This window comes from Euprymna scolopes, chromosome 15 (genome assembly GCF_053919585.1).
Source record: "Euprymna scolopes isolate OS-2025 chromosome 15, ASM5391958v1, whole genome shotgun sequence".
NCBI lineage: Eukaryota > Metazoa > Mollusca > Cephalopoda > Sepiida > Sepiolidae > Euprymna > Euprymna scolopes.
Window position 1 is genome coordinate 80,595,575 of NC_136496.1, and position 22,734 is coordinate 80,618,308.

A 22,734-nucleotide genomic window follows, 5' to 3' on the forward strand; every position below is an offset into this window, starting at 1 on the left:
AAAAAATGCTCCTCTAAACTTAAAATACACCCCCCCTCCAAAAAATAAACAAACATTATATATCTACATCAGATTATTACTAAAACTTATTAAAAAATTGATGACCAATGGAGCATAAGAAAAATGTTAGGGTGGTGTGTGTGGAAGGGATAGAGGTGAGTTCTTGTCATCATGCAGAGAACTTAATTTATTGGTTTAATATATTAATATTACTTTGTTTAATTGCGACTGCTCTTTCACATAGCAATCAGGGTCTATAACAGACACTCTATAAAATACAAGGTGAGAGGATGGGAGAGGCTGCATCTCCAAGGACAGAAAACAAGAAACAAACAAACAAACAAACAAACAAAAGAAAAAGAACAAGACGATGTTGGAGGGAGGGGGAGGCAGTATTTATATATAGGATCCAAGAATTACATACGAGTACAAAGGTTGGAGCTGCATATGGGAGCCTTTGCCCTGTGACTGATAAGAGGTATAAGAGTCAAATCCTCCAATGAAGTCAACTGGAAGAGAGAAGCAAAGAATCAAACTAAAACAGAACATTCATTGCCCTTTTTTTTTTTTCTTTTTTTTTTTTAAAGAAAATTCCAGATTACAAATAAAGAAGAATAATGGAGATCGTGGAGATAGCCTCTGCCTGAAATGATCATGTAAATGGGATGTAGATTGATTGGGGAAGATAAGGGGAGAATAAAGGGAGATAATAAACCAAGAGTCTGCATTGCTGACTACCCTCTCCTTTTAAAAAAGGAAAATAAAATATTTCAAATAATTTTGTAAAAAAAAAAAAAAAAAAAAAAAAAAAAAATTCTAAGATTAAAGTTTAATAATTATATAAAAAAGTGAATATACCAATATAGGACAATCAAATTAACTCGTATTTTTTATATTTTGTCTTTATAACATAAATCTAACTGGTCTGTTTAAATGTATGTATGTCTGCCTAAAACTTTCGACAGAAGCGACAGATTTTTACGAGATCAGTATTGTTTTGAAACTCAACCCTTCAGACGACAAATATCGAAAAATTTGGTTAAAAACATTAATTCCTTCACCCGTCAACTGGGCACTTTTCAACAAGGAGGGGTCGCTTTTTTCGCCGATATTTTCGAAAGGCATTCCCTCTTTTCGAGTGACTAGCCTCAATTTAAACCTTCGCCACTTTTTTTTTTTTTTTTTTGCACTCAACACCCTGGCAACCAGGCTAGTTATAATTAAAAAAGACTCAAAAATAATTTTTTTTAATCATTTACCATAGAAAAAAAAAAATTTTCGAAAGGCATTCCCTCTTTTCGAGTGACTAGCCTCAATTTAAACCTTCGCCACTTTTTTTTTTTTTTTTTTGCACTCAACACCCTGGCAACCAGGCTAGTTATAATTAAAAAAGACTCAAAAATAATTTTTTTTAATCATTTACCATAGAAAAAAAAAAAAACAGATTAAAGATGAAGAGGGTGAGATAAAATAGAAACACTTTCATGATTACTTATTTCTTCTTTTCTCTAACTTATCTTTTTCTTTTGTTTTAGCTGTTCTCAAAAACTTTTTTCTGATTCCTCTTTTGTCTTTCTTACATTTTTATTTTCACACTCTCCTTTATCTCTTATGTCTACCTTTTCAATTGCTGCTATTAAAAAAAAAAAATTCAACTTATTTGATGAAGTATTTTAATAAAGATAAAATATCATATGCTAATTTGATTGTATTATGTTGGTAGATCCGTTTTTTCCATTTCATCCACTGCATTTTGTTGTATGTGATGTAAATAATAAGTAGGAACTCCTCTTAGATTAAAAAAAAAAAGAAAAAAAAAATCCCTTATAAAAAAAGGTCATATTAGTGTGACCCAGAGAAAAAAAGAGAAAGAAAAAAAAAAGAAATGGGGGAGGGATAAGGATAGAAAAAAAGCCAAAAAAAAAAAAAAAAAAAAAAAAAAAAAAGGAAAAGAGAAAGGAAAACGAAAGAAGGAAAAGGAGAAGAAAAGACAATAAAAAACAAAAACAAAACCGAAAACTCCCCCAATGAAACGTTCATTTGAACCGTCCTTGAGACACACCAATCCTAATATTCATCAAATATGTGTAGATGTTTGTTTCAACAATTTCTGTTGTGTTTTTCACTATCTTTTATCTCATGTCTAACATTTTCTACAAAATAACAGCTTTCCTTTCCCTTGGCTTCATATATATATATCGAAATGCTACAAGAACAGAATAAAATCTATTTCACAACAGAAGATGTTTTTTTTTTTTTCAGTCTTATTTTTATTACATTGTTGCATATTTCTCTTCTCTTCTGTGTAATTGAACACATGTAAGACTTGGAGAAAAAGTAAATAGAAAACATTCAGTTCAAAAAATAAATGAATATAAAATATCATGACTGAACTGACTTTTGTGGTAACAGGGTTGTAAAATAACAGTTCACACACATAATGGAATGATCAAAGGATAAATGTTTATAGTTACCTGACTGCAAATACTGTGTGTGTGTATATTATATACACACAAGACATTTATAGAATGCAACAAAAATACATTTAAAAATACATGAAAATAACTTTGAACATACATACAATAAGCTGATTGCAAAATCGTAAAAATTCATTCAAGGCAAACGTTACATACATGAAGGCAAGCTTCAAAAACTAAAAACAGAAAGGATGAAATGGGACCTGAAAACATGAAATACATGATCAATTTTTGGCATGAACAATAATTTCTAAAAGTTCGATCTTCGAAAAGCCAACAAAAGCAGAAATAAATTTCTCTTATAAAGCAAAAATTAAAACAGGATCATCATCACCAGCAACAACAACAAAAAAAAAAAAAGAAAGAAAAAGACAGAAAAGCAAGTCAAAACTGTGATACTTGGAAAAATAATGGTTAATAAATAAATAATCAATCAAAAATGGAAAAGGCGGATATACTAAGGTTATATAATCAAATTAACTCTTGCTGCTGAACTAATCGTGTAACCACCCCATCACGCCACACCTAATATGAAAGAACAGGTCTGGGAGCCAGTCATCTATTATATAAAGGGCAGTTATCTCTAGGTACTAGCATGTCCAGCTAAAAGTTAAAAACTACAAAACAAACACATCAAAAAGTTGGTATATTCTTGATCAGCGCTGTCCCAAATGAATATCTAAAATTGAGGCAAAAAAAAGTTCATTCTCAACGGGTCAACTGGACTAAGTTGTGTGTGTGTGCGCATGGGGGGGGGCAGTATTATTATGTACTAATTTTGAAAGAAAATGCAGACTTATTTCACAAGGAATATATAATGTAAAAGAGTTTTCTCTATGTATGTATGTATGTATGTCAAGTCGCCCTCAACACAAGCCTAGAAAGAGGTTCAGGGACTCTACAAAGAATAATTTGAAAGTCTTACAAATCGATATCGACACATGGGAAGAACTTACTCTGCAAAGGCCGAAGTGGCAAAAGCTTGTACGTGAAAGTTGTGATGCTCTAACGAAAAGAAAGCAGGCCCACAGCAATCTGAAGCGAGAGCTTCGCAAAGGTTTAATTGATGGTCTTAACCATGACACACAGAGCTGGAAATGCCACACTTATGAACGAGTGCTTTTGTCAAAAGCTGGCTACGTTAACCATCTTAAGTCGCACAAAACTTCTGTTCAGATCAACTTTGCACCTATTAGTCTGAACCAAACGATCTGTTTAACATGCAGCAAAGTTTGCAAGCCTACTGCTGATTTGAGAAGACATGAACATCATAGGAATATCCTTCAACCTCCAGAGGAAGTCAACTCGATGGAAATTGCTCAATATGTATGTCACATCTGCTTCAAGATGTGCAAATCTGCAGCGGGAGTGCAGAGTCATCTGAGATGGCATGGACGACAAGATTGGGAGAACTCAATGTGACGGCGATCATCTGGAAAGATGTACCAATCTTCATGTATGTATGTGTGTGTGTGTGCATGTATATCCAGTTGGAGAGAAATAGGTTGTGCAGAGGAGAGAGAAAGGAATAAAACAAGAGAAGAGGAAAGATTGGTGGACAGAAAGAGGTAGAGAAATAGAGGCTTTAATAGAAATATGTTACATTTTCGCCCCACCCCACCCCGGCAATGTCAGGTAACCCTGCTAGTTCTCAATCTGAACAAAACAGCAGCAACAAGAAAACAGTCGTCAAAACTATTCAACAGACATATGCTCACGGCTATTAACTGGAAGAAAACCAATCATCGCAAGAAAGCAGATCAGAACAAGAGCATGAACTTCACACGCACACAGGCTTGTGAATAGCACTTTTCACACATGCATACTAATTTTTCTGCACAGCAGTTATACAGCTTACATTTAATATTTTTTTTTTATTCAATTCTTCTTAATGGATTTCTATTCTTTCTATCTTTCGCAGTTACGTTTGCCTGCATTCAGTTTTTTTTTTTGCTACGAATAATTAATATTCCACACATTGCAGATCTAGACCGTGTGCATTTAGAAATATTTTTGACAAAAGCATGCACCTGACCAAATGCAAGAAAAAACAATTATCAAATGTATCAAAAGATCATTTGAATAAAAATTAAACTGTATGTCAAGTGTTGTTAATTCGCATGTCGTTGATATCATTGTACCCCTAACAGCAAAAACTGAAGCCAGGTATTTGAAGCGATTAGCCCCCTCTAAGGTTTCCCTGTTGAAAAGAATCCCACTTTTCATGGAAAGTAGGAATCCTGCAGAGAAGATTTTTGTTTTTGCAGCATTTACCTTTATGCCAATATTTTTTGTTTTCAAATACGTTAATCTTCTGATATTATTCAGAAAATAAAGATGTACACTTGAAAATCTTTTTATTCATTTAAAATTGAGAAAATGAATGTGTTCCGTCATCGTCTGATCATTGTGCGGTTTCAAAATCGTCATTTGATTCTGACACCGGTCATAGTGTCAATTATGGCAATAAGAAAGAATTCTCCCTCCATATAAAAATCACAACTCCTGTTTAAACCAATCGAAAAACGTTTTATTCTTTTGGAGGTTAGAGAACAAACTTGCAAATGACAAAGCTTAAAGGCCACTCGAGGATGAAGGTTAATGTAAGGTGGTAGTGTAGTCATCGTTAATGGTGTAAATTGGATAGACTTTGATTATTTATGGGGATGGGCTCAACAAGAATTTTTAGAAATTGATTTCAAAACCAATTTCTTCTGTCATGATTCCTGATTCCTACTACAATTGGAAGGTGAGCTTTGCAAGCTTCCCTTGGCTATTATGGGCAGACAATTGATGTGAAATGACATCAGAGCCAAAAGAGTGGTGAGGTCACTTTCTATCTCACTTTTTCTTTTGGACCTTGCCTACAGTGTACAAGTTTCAATGTTCGGAGAGCACCTCTACTTACAAGCCCCATCAGGGGAAAAATTGCATGGGGTCAAGTCAGGTGGAAACTGAAGTTTATTTGTAGCAAATATGGTTGGATTGCAGAAACGATTTGCGAATTTTAAGAATTCAATGAGTGGCATTTCGCATAAAGGTTGCTAAATATATAAATATATAAGTAAAAAGATTTTACAATTCAGATTATCAGTCTAGACAAATTGGAATTTCTTCCCTGCTTCCTTGAGCGTACCAGCATGCAGAAATTTAAATGCCCCTTCCCTTCCAAATTTTCACAAAAAAAAAAACACTCAACTAGCTACGACCACAACCAACAATTTCTTTCACTATATATGGTATGTCTGTATGTCTGCCTAAAACTTTCAACAGAGGCGACGGATTTTCACCAGATTTGTATCATTTTGAAGCTCGAACATTCGGACGACAAATATGGAACAATTGGCTAAAAACATTAATTCCTTCACCCTCAACTGAGCCCTTTTCTACAGGGCGGGGGTCGCTTTTTTTACCAATCTTTTCGAAAGTCGTCCCCTCTTTTCGATTGACTAGCTTTAATTTAAACATTTGTCACTTCCGGTTTGGCAGTGGGTGCAACAACAAAGACGTCACGGTTTTTTTTTTTTTTTCACATTCTTTTCCTCCTTCGCAGTATAGGTTCGAGCCTGCCTTCCTACTATCACTTTATTTTATTTTTTTGCTCAACACACACCTCCAAACAACCGGTCAACGCCGGGCATCCAGGCTAGTCAAATATATATATATGTTTTTTGGTTTTCTTATATTTCCTAGATCGTAATATCTCACATTTGCGAACAGACATCGTCTCTATCTTTTTTTTTTTATAGAGTTTTAAAAAATTCCCTCGTTTTGAGTGTTTGTCTTTTTTGTATACATAAAGCGAAACTAAACGAAGACTCCTGGTGCCTGGCCTTCCAACCGGATAGTATCTGTTCTGTAATTAGTCTTTGGTAAATGTAGGGGAAACCCTTCATACTGAGACAATTACTATTTATTTGGATACTGCCAGAGTGCCCCCTTTTTGGGGGAGTTGCTTTTCCCCTTCACATTAAAAACGACCTTCATGGGAGGATTAAAAGCAACGCCATTTCTGCAAGTCATCTTTTTGATTGACTTCATTAAATTTGAACGTTTTACACTTCCAGTCATGTTATGGAGTAGGGGTAAGACGTCAGGTTTTCTTTTACTTTCTTATCTGCCTTCACGTCACGGGTTCAAGCCTACATGCTTACGGCCTCCTTTTTTTTTTTTTTTTTTTTTTTTTACAACTACAAACACCCGGGCAACGCCGGACACCCACCTATAAAAATTGGACTATTTAATGTTAATTTTTTATTGTGCTGTGTTGAAAACAATTTTATTACTTGTGATTTACATATATCAAAATACTAGGATTTATTTAATGTTCTTGAAGTCTTCAAAAATCATGAATAGCAAAGAAAATCGTGGTCACAGAGGTTTAAAACAAATAAATAAATAAATCAGGGACACAAAAATTCCAACCATTTTCTTTTCTTTTTTTTTTTTCTATTTTAAATCACTGTAGAGATTAGATTACATATCGGGCACAGATCGGTTTGAAGTTAAATGGCGTGCAAAAGAACAACTGGTGTCGGGTTAATGAAACCGTTTCAGCTTTGCACGCTCACACCGACACACATTGCCTGCGACAAGCTGAAGTTCATATGCCACACATAGTATTTTCAGACAGCGAGGAGTGATAGGATCACATAATTACGTGAAAAAGTTTTTACTGCTTTTAGCAAATACGTAAAACTAGCAAGACTACCCGGCATTGCCCGGGGGGGGGGTCAAAAGTAATCCATTTCTTTTTAAAATTTCTATCTTTTTAGTTCTCTCTTTCTCCCCAACTCCTGTCTCCTTCACCCGGCCATTTCTTTCTAGCTGGATGGACACACACACCTACAACTCTGTTTTATATAATAGACTCTCTGCGGAATGAGTTACCATTTTCTTTCCTTTAGCTCTGCACGCTCACACCTCCCTCTCATTCCCCACAACAAAACCAGGCCCACTTGAACACCATACAATGAATATTTTTTCAAAATTTTAGATAATATTCATACCTGGCAACGCTGATCAAGAATATACCAACTTTGTGAGTGTTTGTTTCGTATTATTTTTTTTTTTACTTAGCTAAACACACATACATATAGAAAACTACCCTTTATATAATAGATGGTGAGAAATACCACAAGTTGGAAAAAGATGGGAAAAGACCAGAAGTTTTAGGTGCAAGTTGAGGATAAATATTAAAAAAATAAAATAAAATAAAATAAATAAAAATAAAAGGAAAAAATTGTTCAATAAAAAATTCAAGAAAAATGACAAATTTATTACAATAAAAAAACAAAACAAAACAAATTCTTAAAACCTGCACACTCAGCAATAAATTTGTATGATTCAGCATGGTACAACTTTTGTTAAGCGTCTTTGTTCTACTGTTGGCATTCTTGCAGGAGGAACCATGTAAAGGTTGCCAACATCCCTAAATGAAAGTAGTGCTACAGAAATGATTGAATTCGAACTTGGCACATCCAGGTCATCAGTGTGCATCGTTATCCGCTTAACCATCGTCTTAACGTAGGGGTTACTTAGAAAAAAAACAAAAAAAAAACTTATTCACTCCAAGCAAGATATATTGCCACTTGGATGTACTATGTGTAGAAATGCCTACACGGACGCTATGTAGGGAGTTGAACAGCAAGATATCTGTTTGTATCACATTTAAATTTTTGCACCTTAGTACAGTAAGGAAAGCATGAAAGAGGGAGGAAATTCCAAAGTCTAGTAGCTTGAAGGGAAAAAATCTATTAAAATAGAAAGCTTTCTGGCATCCAGATACCTCTACAGTGAAAGGGTGAGATTCAGTTGCTTGTCGAGTTAATGAATCGTATGCGCGTCAAGGGGATAAAAGTGAGACATGTTTGTCAGAGCATATTCCATTAAATATTTTATCTTTCGGTTCTCACATTCAACAAGCAATGTTTCTGATAAAAGAGGACAAAGTTGCAATCGATCCATACTTATTGTTGGTTACATTTTGACATTTAGCTCCTTACATCAAGTGGCTTTATGTCTTGTTAAGACGATTTCCATAAGAAAACAAAATTAGTGGTGAAAATACTCTTTAAAATTTGAACAGAACAGAATGCTGGTTGGATAGACAAAATGCTATTTCAAAATAAAGCATAACCGATTGACAGAGTCAATTACTTATTGGGATGGTTGGACACATTTATGATGAATATTTAGCAAAGAAAAAGCTTTTCAAACTTTTTATTTAATTTCTTTATTTTTTAATAATCGCTCCAGACAAAGCATGAAACCACTTATCGTAAAGAGCTAGAAAAAAAAAACAAAAAAACTTAAAGGTCAAAAAGCAGTCAATAACAAGTGTGAGATGAATAAATTCTGACCCAGAAAACGGCGATTCCCCCCTTTATCACAGAGCAGTGAGAACTAAAAGACAAAATAATGAAAAGAGTTTTAATCGTTCAATCAGTAATCATCGAGGTCAATTCCTTCAAATTGTAATGGTTTTGGGGTGTGTTTCCAGCAAAGGCTATGTCATGTTGTCCCACATACGCTCTCTCTGAGCCTAAAACAAAATAAATCTATGAGTAGAACTTTTTTCCCCCCAGAACTGCTCGTCTGTTGAACACAATGCAGCTGAGCTGCTTCCAAGCTAACTATAATATGGTCGTTTTCAAGTCCAACATAAACAAGTTCTTGATGAGCTGTCATCTTATCACAGTACCTATTAACTCATATCCTTGAATGGCCCCCAGGCCTTGATAAGCGGTGAGTATATGGTAAAAGAAAATTTTTTTTTTAATTAAAAAAAAGTCTCCACACGAACTCAATTTAGGCCGCTATACCGAGGTGCTATCAACTACTGCGAGGCATTGGGTGAAGAGGGTGATTTTGGGAAGGCCAGACATGTGGCAGCAGGACTCGGTTGTGTCACACTCCCAAGTGATTGTCTTAGAACTTCCACAACTTCATCAGTCCCAACATTCGGCCTTGCAACTCGTCTGATCGCAATCCCATGAACTATTATGTGTGGAGCGAAACTGAGAAATCCACTAGAGATATCACATGTAGCGCCAAGGATGAGCCGATTGCCAGGATCAAACTGGTGTTAAGGTATCTTTAAAGACACTGAAGATCATGTGTTCCAGGTTCAAGTCCCTCCTGGAAGCTGTGGTGGATTCAACAAAAGATTCCCTAGGAGGTTCACTTTGAAATTTGAGAAAACATCAATTATAGAATGTGTAGGAATTAAATGACATTACCATACCACCTGCAACAGCAACGACAAACTGATTGCCATAATCTAAAAGGAGCAGACTGAAGTCCACGAGCGCCCGGAGACCACAGTGTAAGTTCAGAGGTTTATTTGAGTAAGTTTTATTCAGCAACAGATCTTCTAAAAGATGTACTTTGAAATTTGAGAATAGATATGAGGGATTTTTTTCTTCTTTTTTAAATTGTCAAAATCCTTTCAAGCACTTTGTAGAGTGTTATGGGGGATCTTTCTCCAAAACGAGAGGAAAACCATGCAATTAAAAGAACTGTGAAACAATACGGCTGAGCTGCTTCCCAGCTGACTATAACATGGTAGTTTTCAAGTCTAATCTAAACAAGTTCTTCTCGAGCCGTCTTCTTAAATAATTAAACCAAGTTCTGCCATTACCGATCATCAGTGTTGTCTCATTGACCACCTAACAATCATTAACCCTTATCAAGGTCCAAAGGCCACTCGAGGATAAGTAGTGACTCCTCATCCTCTCACAAACAACCCAGACTGACAAAAGAAGTATAACTTTATATATAGATAAGTATAGTCTTTTTTCTAGGTTTTGTATTTTTCTTAGAAGATCCACTACCTTTATAAAATTGAAAGCTGCACTTTGTTAGGTGTCTTCATAGATCCTTGGATGATTGAATAGTCATGCAATTCGAATCCATCTCCTCCTGAAAAGCGTATGTATATTCAATGTATTCAGGGTACAACAAAGTGCTTCCCAGAAATGCATGTGAAGATGACAACGTTTGTATAACAATACACAACGGTATGGGGGAGAGGGTTCTTTTTTTTTTTTTTTTTTTTTGAGTACTTAAAACACTTTGTTTAAAAAAAAAACAAAAAAAGAACGCTTTGTTAGCTTTGCAGCTTTTCGAATGGAGCTACACAAGTGGAACACAATAGTTAAAAGGAGATCCCATAATTAAATAGAATCATTTTAAGATTTCATTCAAGTGAAAGAATTTAAGATGTTTCAATGATTAAAAAAAAAAAAAAAAAAAAAAAAAAAAAAGAGAGAGAGAAAGAAAAAAAGAAAACATTCAGATGCACACATAACAGTAGCAAGTCCCAGGAACATATACTAGAAGAAACAGTTGAAAATAAATCGCACACCCATGCAATATGACTATGCAATTCTTACAACTTTGTACCTAGGAAACGGAGCTATTAAACCTGACATAGTGATATGAGACAAGGAAAAAGTAGCAACCTTAGTAGAAGTTAGTGCCCCTAATGATGCTTGGTTAAACAGAGCTTAGAGAGAGAAGATAACGGTATTCCAAAGTCTTATGTACGACAGGAAAAAAAAGTGGAATCTTAGGAAGTTCTCCATCCCAGTAATTATAAGAGCAACTGGACCCATGAAAAAGAATTTAAAAAACTAACTGAAAAATATACCCGGTGAACCAAATGCAAGAGAGACAAACAATTGCACTTAAAGGGACAGTTAGAATCTTAAAAAGATCTCTCTGTTGGAATGTATGAGATAGCAGGTGAATGTCTGGCATCTGGTAGGATGTCCCATCCCCAGCTAGAACAATGTATATTTATTTAAAACTGTAGAGAAGGTCAGAAAAACATAGGCCCCGTCGGTTTGAAGACTAACATAAGGGAGACCAGTAAACTTATGTTAGGCTTGAAACCGACGGTACCAATGCTTTTCTGACCTTCTGTACCGTTTTCAATAAATAAATATTAAGCTCCTATATTGAATTTTTTTTTTCTTTGTAATCGAGCACTTTGTTGGAATTCTTTGCTATAAAACAGTAAACAAATATATATATATATATGCACATACATACTAAAAGAATATCCATCACAAGATGGATAAAATGAAAAGTTTTGCACCAATTTTATGTCCTTACAAAGATTAAAATCAAGATATAATAATACTAAGCCTTATGTTTTCATTTTTCTTAAACTTTTTCTTCTAGGGGATGGGACATCCAACCAGATGTCTGACATTTACCCCTATTTTAATGAGTCCAACCAAGAGATCTTTTCAGGATTCTAGCCGTCCCTTTCAGTGCAATCGTTTGTATTTCACTTGCACTTGGTTCACCGGGTATGCTTGCTATGTACTTTTTAAAGTTCTTTTTCATAAGCCCAGTTGCTCCTATGATGACTGGTATAATTGAAACGTCTTTTAATTTCCAATTTCGTTTCATATCATACATAAGCCCTATGTTTAGAATGCTTATTTCAATGTTGACTAAAATCCATTACACGATTTTGATTCTAAAAAATATCTAAAATATAAGGCTTAAACTTAAAGGTCTCAAGAAATTGAGATTCAGGAATGTTGCTCAATTGGTGTCTAATGACTATGGATCAACTTTAATGCAAGTCTCATGTATTTAAATTTTAAAGTAGGAGGTTGTGCTCTTATTATACTCCTTAAAAATTCTTTAAAATACTTTAAAGAAACTGAAATTTGGGAAATATTTATTAATTGATGTCTAAGACCGAGTGTTAAAAAAATTTTTTAAAATGGTAATATCTGAATTTATACAAAAAAAGCCTTCAAGCCTCTTTATATATCCGTTGGATAAAGATAAACTTAATTCAACACAACACACATTACATCCTCTTATGCCTAACAGTCCTGCTCCAAAATTCATAATGATCAGCTAATTAGTTTAGAAGTGAATCCTATAAAACAAATATATAAAGATATACACATATAAAACTTTATGTATTCGCAGTGTTGTCCATAGTTTTATTTGATGCATGTGTTGATGGATAACATATGCAACATTATCGACGCTCCCCCTCATCCACCCTCCAAGTATTGGGAGCCAAAAAAAAAAAAAAAAAAAAAAGAAAAAGGAAAACGATATAACAAAACATAAGAAATGGGTTTATCAGCAGAACAAAGGTATAGGAAGTTGTTCACAAAGGAACACAAAAGAAAGTTAAAATGGGATTGTTAATCATAGTGTGGCAGTAACGGAAATAAAAGGAGAGGAGATATAGTTAGAGTTTGTTTGCAGACACTTTGAAGAGTGCTAATGAGTTTCACGACAGTTAGGAACAGTTTACAGACAGTCTTAGGTTTGCAGCGGTTGATGACAGAGTTGAGAGTTGAATACAGTAGAACGCAGGTTGTAGGTTGGGGAAATGAATTGATCAACCGACGGCAAAGAGGCCTCAGCAAACGACAACAAAGATGTGAACCATAGCATGTAGAGGGTCGGTGGTGTCGCACTCACACACACACACACTGTAACTGATCTCGAATGTGTTCGAGTTTGTCTTTGTTTGCATTTTGTTTTATTTTTTGTACTTGTGAGCTAGTGCACCTCCTCGGCAGTCATCAATGTGTAGGAGACAACGACATGGACAGAACCAGAAGGATAAGACCATAGAAACAACAGTGGGGTCAATGATATGGTCAAACAGAGTAGCACATAGTTTCATCACATTGTTATTTGATATTTTTTGTCTAAATTAATTAATGTACATTTTATTAGTATATATTTTATTTGAAAATTTAAATTTCTGATTTTAGAGAAATAGTATTTTATTTACAGAGTGCTGTCTTGAAAAATTTTTAATTTGAACTTTCATGTTTTTTTTTTTTTTTCGTAAAGGTGGTCACCACATTTTGACAAATAAGATTTTGTTTTGAAAGGAATGGAAGGGAGAGTAGGGTAAACAGTGGACCTTGAATTTACTCTCGCCTCACTTATTTTGTCCTTTAGTCCCCACATTCTATTTAAGATATTTCTGACAAAGGTAAAGAATTGCTGTTTTCTGGGTGGGTATCTATCCATCTAACACTTATTGCTGGTTGATTTTTAATCTTAAAGTATTTGTAAGCTCTTTATATTAAGTAAATTCATGCCTTGTTTGAAGTGATTTCCATAAAAAGTGACCTCTTTTTTTTGTTTTTTAACTAAAATATTTTATATTAATATTCATTGATTTATTAATCTTATTAAAACGGAATACTTCTGTGTGTGTGTGTGTGTGTGTGTGTGTGTTTAATCCAGATGTAAAATAGATCTTTTTTTTTCTTTTTTTTTTTTTTAAGAAAAAGTTTTATTTTCGTTACCCATTCTTATTGAAATGAGAATTTTAAGCCTTGTTGATCATTATGCTTTTTATACTTTACTATATATTTAATTATATAGGAGAGAGAAAAGATAAAAGAGAAAAGAAAAAACCCCAGAAAAAGTGAAACAAGAAACAAGCAAAGAAATAAGAAAAACAAAAACAAAAAAAGCGAAACATAAATAGAAATGAGAAACAAGAAAAAGAAAAAAAAGAAACAAAAGTGAGAGAAATAAAGAGAAATAGAGAGAGAAATAAAGAGAAATAAAAATAGAAAAAGAAAAAGAGAGGGGAAAGATAAAAAGAGAAAAAGGGAAAAGAAAAAGAGAAAAAGGGAAAAGAAAAAGGGAAAAGGGGAAAAGAAAGAGAGAAAAGGGGAAAAGAAAGAGAGAAAAGGGGAAAAGAAAGAGAAAAAGGGAAAAGAAAGCAAAAAAGGGAAAAGAAAGCGAAAAAGGGAAAAGAAAGCGAAAAAGGGAAAAGAAAGCGAAAAAGGGAAAAGAAAGCGAAAAAGGGAAAAGAAAGAAAAGAGAAAAAGAAAAAAGAGAAAAAGAAAAGAAAAAGGAAAACAAAAGATTGGAAGAAGATGGAGGGAAAAAAGCGAGGGAAAAGGAAAACGAAAGAGAGAGAGGGGGGGGGATAGATATAAATCAGAATCAATTTACATTTGCTCTGCTTTCATAAAAAAATCCTTAAAACTTTCCCCAGATGTTAAGAACTATGAACAGCCTAAAAGAAAATCATTCTAATTGAAGCAATTTGAGCTCAACCAGAAGAAACTGATCCATTTACAGATTTATTGCTTTCTCCAATGTTTTCTAACATTCTCGTAAAGAAAGTTTAAACGCCATCAAAAATTTAAAAAAAAAAAAGTTGGTGACTGCAATGTCAGAATACAGTGTATATAAAGAGTTTGTGATTTTCTTTATCATAAGCATTCCACTGCATTTCTTGTTTACTTAATGTTCAGTTATCACAACAACAACATTAATAATAATAATAATAATAATAATAATAATAATAATAATAATAATATGGAATGAATTGCACCTAGTGTTGTTAGGGCTGGTCCATGAGAATTTGACATTCTCAAAAAAAAAAAAAAAAAAGAAAGTTAGATTTGCAAGATTTTTTATGAGCTTACTCTATCCAATCTTAACTCTTGCAATCGCACTAGCACCAATGGTAACAATTTCTGAACAACCTCAATAGTTTCACCATTCAAGTATATTTTCTCCACATCCGAGTTCTCATCCGTTTTCACTGTCTGAGCATTTTTGGATACAAATTGGTCATCTCTTAACCCTTCAGTAATTCCACTTGACTTATTGTTTACCTAATGCTCACAGTTATCACAAAAAATAAATAAATAAAGAAATAAAAAAAACAAAAAAAATGAATTGCACCCAACTCTCATTCCACAAACCGAGCAAGAGAACTTTCTTCTTTCTATGGGATTTCCAACACTACAAATATTGATCATGACTTTGGTCTTGACAACATTCACTCATAGAGCTTTACTTTTCACAGCATTCCTCCAAGCCTTGAACTTTTCATTTTCCTCCAAGCCTTGAACTTATTAATTAGATTTCCCATTGTTTCATAGTTGTTTCTGAAATGGAACACTTACATCAAGTCTGTTGCCAAGGTCGCTGGAAAGATGGTGGGATCCTTCTACCGCTCCAGAAGATATCTCACTACTGATGCAATTCTCTATCTATATAAAAGCCAAGTACGTCCAAGGATGGAATACTGTTGCCATATCTGGGCAGGAGCTGCTAAAAACAGCCTATCTTGCCTTGACAGAGTACAAAATAGACTTCGTGGCTTAGTGGGGGATGCCCTTTTCTCTTCCCTGCAACCTCTCTCCCACAGAAGAGACGTTGCGAGCCTATTCTTGTTTTATCGTTATTTCCATGGCAGGTGCTCGTCTGAACTCCAATCTCTGGTCCCCCCCCTAGCCAATCTTTCACGAAAAACACCCGTCTAGCTGAATCCACTGTGAAAAATTTCCCCCACTCTTTATCTGTGCCTAAATCAAAACGTGGATTCCATGAACAAAGCTTCTTTCTTAGAACTGCACGCCTGTGGAACTCTGTTCCGTCTGCCTGCTTCCCACCTGACTACAACTTGGATGTCTTCAAGTCCAACGTTAACAAATTCCTAATGAACCGCCCTCTTAAGTAAACACTTCATCAAATCTCCACACTAACGTAATGTACTTGCAATAACCCTTATCCCTGAGTGGCTTCCGGGCCTTGATAAGTGGTGATCACTGTGTAAAAAAAAAAAAAAAAAAAAAAAAAAATAGACAAGTGTTTAATCATCAGCATCTCTTTTGGACAACCTATACGAAACTTCCTTAAGAATGCTTCTAAAACGCAAATGAAAAGCAACAGATTCAGTAGAGAACCCTTCAACATTAAAGCTGTTACTAAATGTGCTGTCAATTCTAACATGCTATTGAACATTTCTGTATATTGTTCGAACAACCTTCACCAACCATTTTGCCTTGAAATATTCATTATTACTATATATATTAAAATGTGCAACAGAGCCACTAGCGCTGGTAGCAGTAACAACCACATGACACATAAACAAATGACTGAGCCAGTGTGCAAAATGACGTCACAGCAGAGGATTGTTTTTGTTTTACGGCATATCAACCCTTTTCAGGTTATTTAATTTGAAGAAAAATTTTTTAATAAATTTTTTTTTTCCAAGTCGGTTTCTATTCAACCCATAGTTGGGACCCTAACAGGTACTACCACTCCGAGTCAGAGTGGACCTGGGAGCAATGGCAATTAAAGGGTGGCTCCACACTCTCCAAAGCCCGCAAGTTGGGGCCTCACCATCAGATATAGTTTAAAGTCATATCTAGGACTACACAGCAGGGGAAGAGTAGGTAAAGAAAGAAAGAGAGAAAAAAAAAAAAAAGAAAAATGCACACCAGGTGAGATGGACGTGGCAGCAAGAGATTTTTAAACTCATGTCAAGACGATAGGGTTCTGTAAACTATATAGTAGATGAGATAAACTATGCGACTTTTAAAATAAGAGGCAAGGCATTATTTTGGAAGAACGATGAATAAATGCATTTCATTTTAACTGAAAAAGCAGAGTCAAATTTCTTTTGCTTTTGTTTCTTTGTGACTGTCTCAGACACAACGTGTTGGGTCCAAGTATTAAAATGTAATGATACTGTTGAAGATTAACAACAACTCAACAAATGTATATTTAAAAAAGGAAAACGTGCGAAGTGAGACAAGTAATAGGTTAGTCATTGGGTGTGCGATTAAACATGATTTACCAACTCTACTTTTGGACTTGCTTTTTCAACTCTAACTCAATCTTTTATTTTATTTTTTTTTATTTTGCATATCTGCATATCGCTAACTTCAAATTGTATCGTTTCACTTTAAGGATATCAAGAAAAAAAACCTTGTCTAGTTATAACAATTATTAACAATTTCCCGGTAATCATGAAAACTAAGTCCTTTCAGTAATGGGAAATGAGCAAATAGTGCCGTTTTAAGCCTTAACATAAGTAAATTTGAGTTCTGCACCATGCAAAAAAAGAAATGACTAAGTCCCTAATTTGGGCCTCCCCCCATTTAGCCCCAAAAGTCCCAGAGGCCTTAACATATTTAAATTTGAGTTCAGCACCATGCAAAACTGCTAAATAGACATACACACAAAATTTTGGACAAATATGGTAAAATAGTTAAAAAAAAAAAAAAAAAATGGAGTGTTTTATTAGCCCTAAAAGAGCCCCTGGGGCACGTCCAAGAGTTCTTGCAAAGTATAGAAAAACAAAATTATGAAGAAATTAGTTACAACTTTTCAAAAAGTTTTATAAAAATCCAAGGCATCAATTTTTTTTAATAAGCGCAAAAATGTCAATTTTAGACATTTTAACCTGAAAGGCACCCCCAGGGAGGCAACTGGAGTCTTCCTGAAAATCCTTTCTGTTACTTTATTTACTCATATCATGTTTAATGTTTGTGCAAAATTTTAAAAAAATTCCAAAGATTAGTTATTGAGAAAAGTGCGAATGAATGAACGGATAAGGGTGAATTTACAGGTCCACCCTCCTTTTGTCGTGGACAAAAAAAAAAAAAAAAATACACTGAGCGAATTACTGGTATTTAGACCGAAATACTATTTTTATCAATAAATGTTTTATCATCAAGTATGAAGCAAAGAAGTTCATCTCTCTCCGACTGAGTTTGCAAAATATTATCAAATTAATGTGATTGAACGTGTCTGAGTAAGGATTATGTAAGAATTCTACATAAATTTGAAAAGCATTAACGCAATGGAACCATTGAGATGAAACTATTGGAATGCTGCTTTGGATTAGTTTTGAAAGAAATCTTTTCAAAAAGAAAAAAAACAAAAAAAAAAACATTTTGATTAAATTCTGAAAGTATTTTTTTCTCACAGAAAAATGAAACCTATCAATAATATCAATAATTAAAATAATAATAATAATAATAATAATAATAATAATAATAATAATAATAATTATCAATTAGAAAACTTTAAAAAAATGCTTGAAGTGTTTTATTTACTAATAAGATCAAACATGTTATGACGTAATAATGAATATATACTGCATATATCACCTGTGTTCAATAAATGTTTCTTTACAAAAAAAAACAAAAAAAAAAAAAAAACTCGATATTTAAATAAATAAAATCCTGAAGTTGAGGTCTTAAGGAAAATGATTTAAAATATAGTCATTTTTTTTTAATTGGATTTTTAAACATTTCATTTACTTATTATCTTTCATTATTTCAATAAACATTTCATCATTAGCCAATAAAAAAAAAATGAATGAATATTTACCAAAATTACATACAGGCGAGAAACACAGACATAGAAAATTTTAACACAGATAATCAATAGTTACAACAAAATGCTTAATCAGAATTACATTTTTGTGACAAGTGTTTTTCGTTTTTCAGATAATCTTATGAAATTTCGAAGGATTATAAAGAAAAAAAAAACAAAAAAACGAAGAGTAATTAAGGGAAACAACTCTAGAAAACGGAATTAAATTGAACGAAAGCCTTAAGATGTTAGTGATGAAAGAGAGAAGTCTATTGTGACGGATGCTTTGGTTCGCCTTTTTGGTTATTTAACATTGAAAATCAATTCACCTAGCAATTGTCTATGGCTCATTCAACACAAATTGTTATCTTCTCCATAACTAAGGGGATGGGAGTTAATACCTATCCCAATATCAATAATTACAAATAGATCTAAAAAGATTTGAACTCCGTATTATAATAAAACCATGTGCTGTCTCGTTTACCAACTACCGCCTCCAACGTTGTTTCTGAGGTCCTCTTCTCCTTTGTTGTCTCTCACATTTGCTGCCCCTGAGAGGGGCATGCATGGGTTCACAAGTATAAAAGAGAAAACAAAAACTCTGAAACATTCTGCAAATATCAGTTGCACTGTGTGTGTGTGTGTGTGACACCATCGACCCTCTGAATGCTAACGTCCACATTCATGTCTATTGTAAAGGCTGCGTTTGTCAGTCAGTCACTGTCTTATCTAAATTTTGTCCAAACCACAACCTGCCTTCAACTGTCACAACCCCAAGGTAGTCAAGGCTTTACGTTGCGAGTGAAACAGTCCCGTTTGCAAGTAATTTTTATAAGTGGCAACTAGAAATGATAAAACATTTATCTTTTGTCGATTGTGTGTTCTTTTTTCACAATCTTTCAATGCTCATTGCTGAGTGAAAAATGTCTTTTCAACCATTATTTTTTTTTTTAGAATAAAACGAACTTTAAACAATAAAAGTTTAATAAACAATATACTTTTTTTTAACAGCTTTTAACGAAGGCTGTTAAAAAAAAGCTTCCTCTTGTGTATCTTTATGAACAACTTCCTATCCATTGTTCTGCAGATAAACCCATTTCCTCTTTCTTTTGTGATAAATCCTTTCTCTTTTTACCCTATTTACCAACAATTGAGGGGAAGGGGTGCCAATAGTATCACAGCATGACCAATTCCATAGTCTATCACGATATCCAGTAGGCCAATAATGTACCTTATTGTTTCTGAATACAAACTTTAACAAGAAATTTAAAATTACATACAGAAGATGCTTGAGAAACATTTTTTTTTCAGAATATTGTAGGTCACGTTTAAAATGCCAAATGACAAATGGCATGACTAGTTCTAGATATTTTCTAATGGACTTTGGCTTTACTTTCAGCACTTCCCTTATTTTGTCTTTACATTCTGTGAGGGATGTTTCAGACAAAAGAGTAGCCGTTTTCTAGGTTGGAATCCATCCACCTAACATTTATTGTTGGCAAGTTTTTGATCTTGAAGTGGTAAAGATAACTCTTTAGGGTAAAAAAACAAAAAACAAAAAAAAAAAAAAACAAAAAAAAACTAGCCCCCTTACATCAAATGGCTTTATTACTTGTCTGGAGCGATTTCCATGAAAACATTAAGAATTAAAGTATGAACCTATAATGATATTTGAAAGCAATTTATGCAGGAATCTATGAAGTCTGCCATTTTTTTTAAATCGGCGTCAAAATTGATTTTTTTTTTTTTAAACGGACACTGAATAATTTTTCAACATTAAATAACCAAATCACCTGACAAATTGAATTTGAGGAAGGAAGTAAAGGAATAGTTTCTTTTATAAGCGTCAGAGTCAATAGTTTGCATTTTTTTTTCTAACTCTTTTGCGTTAGCAGATGAAAATGTGAAAATGGCCAAATAAGGTGTCATTTTCTTTTCCTTTAAAAATTATAAGAATTAATAATTTTTTTATAAGATCACAGAAGTTAAGCGACGTTGAGCCTGGCTAGTACTAAATGGATGATCATTTGAGAAGATCAGTTGGTGTATGTAATAAAATCTCTTCAAACTAATCTACAAATTGTTTGTATACAAAAAAAAAAAAAAAAAAAAAAAAAATAGTACGATTTCATCATAAAATGAACTAACAATGATTACCATGCCATTAAAACCCAACAACAGTAATGGCAACTACGTAGTTAATGACACACACAGACAACCAGGATGTGCTGAGTGTGAATCCAATTCGTTCCACACAAAACTTCCACCTAGGGATGTTGGTAACTTTTACATGGTCTCTCCCGTAAGTACCTAACGGCTTTATAGAAAATTCTAACTAGAAAGATATCGAGGAATGAATGCCAACAATAATTATCTGATTTATATGAAGTGAATGATGCTTAACAATAATAACAAAACTAGGAAGTCACTATTTAGAGATACAAAACCTCTCTCTCTCTCTATATATATATATATATATATATATAGTATGCAAATGTAGCACAGAATAAAAAAAACGAAGCCTCATTTATAAACAACAATGGAAAGGTTTATTTCAGAGGAACAAAGTTGGATGGTGTCTAAATGAGGAAAAGAAAGACTTGAAAATTATTTGGGTTATCGAAGGTGGGCCAGTAGTCCAGTGGACAGGTACAGAAAAGAGTCCGTTCTTCAATGCTTGCCAGTTTCTCTCTGCTGACTAAATGAAATTCCCAAAGAGGCTAAAGAACGTCCTTAGGGAACAGATAAAATCAATTCCTCCTGCATGCTGATTGGTCAGTGTGGTCTTATCACTTAGCATGGGCATTGATTTGTGAGAGAAAAGAAATCTTTATTTTATTAATAACCGCAACAACATGGTGCATAAAAGACTCCATTTATTTGTTAACATTTTTATTCCCAGTGAGAAAATAAGACAAAGCATATTCTCTTTCCTTTTCTAAATTCCTCGCAGCACTTTGTTTTGATTTGAGGGTGGCACCCATGTGAAAAGAAGTGCCCCATTTTATGAAAAGGGTTGTGTTTAGTGGGTCATTATATAGCAAGGGATTATCGAACAATTTTTTCACATGTGGGCAAATCTGGTGAGAAAATCTAAGTAAATAAGACATTGCCTCTCCTTTTGTTTATTTTATAAGTTTTTTTTAACACCAAGCTAACATTTCCATGCTAAATATGTGTAGTTTGAAAAAAAAAATGCAAATTAAACAACATTTCAAACTTCTTAATTGTAATCTACATTGGTATAAACATAAGTATGTTTATATATTTGTACAGGATTCACGTACAAACTAATTAACTGATCATTATGAATTTTGAAACAACTGCTAGACACAAGTGGTCCAAATGTGAGCCATATTTACCGTATATTTCAGCATATAAGACGATCTTTATAGTTAAAAAAAAATCATCTTTCAAAACAAATATTTTATAAGATACCGGGCGTTGCCTAGGCTAAACAAATATGGTTTCATGATTTAGCAATCGTCTTATACAACCGATATGTGATAAATTTATTAAAATTTGCTCTAATTTTGTATCTCGTCTCATCTGACGGTCGCCTTATATGCCGAAATATACAGTAGTTTAATTTAGTTTTATGTAAAGAATATAAAAACGGGATGAAAGCCCTTCATGAAAATACAAATATTTGATTTTTTTTTTTTAAATTTTAACAATAAGTATTAGTCATCAATTAATAAATATGTCAAATTTAAGTTTTTGAATATTTTAAGGGTTTTAGCAGAGCATTATATGAGCATAACCTACTATTTGAAAAGTCAACTATTTCAGATCTGCATTACATTTGATCCATAGTCATCAAAGATCAATTAAACAAAATTCCCTGAAGTTCAATTTCTTTGGAGTCTTAAATTTTAGATATTTTTTTTAGAATCAAAATCATGTAATGGATTTTGATCAAAATTAAAATAGGCACAATCACGTTGACACACCAGTTCTCACCAGATCACCGAAGTTAAGCAACGTTGAGCCTGGTCAGTACCAGATGAGTGACCATTTGGGAAGGTCCGGCGCTGTATGTACCTTTTGAGAAGGGTGGGCGTGGGGCCAGCACCCTCACCCCGGAAAAAGAACTCCTCGCTACAAAAGCATC

The 22,734-nt window shown here is 33.7% G+C and overlaps 1 protein-coding gene across 4 annotated transcripts in view; it reads right to left on the bottom strand.

Annotated features, from left to right (window-relative positions):
- The window catches only part of LOC145293938 (sodium/potassium-transporting ATPase subunit beta-1-interacting protein 2-like), a 249,386-nt gene that overhangs the window by 47,508 nt on the left and 179,144 nt on the right, over positions 1 to 22,734 (bottom strand). For 3 of the 4 annotated variants that reach the window (XM_080140795.1, XM_080140793.1, XM_080140794.1), the window contains exon 6: positions 425 to 509. The exons of the other annotated variant lie outside the window; for it this stretch is intronic. In XM_080140795.1, coding sequence (XP_079996921.1) covers positions 425 to 509 — 85 coding nt within the window. The remainder of the gene's footprint in view (positions 1 to 424; positions 510 to 22,734) is intronic. 4 annotated transcript variants of the gene reach the window in all.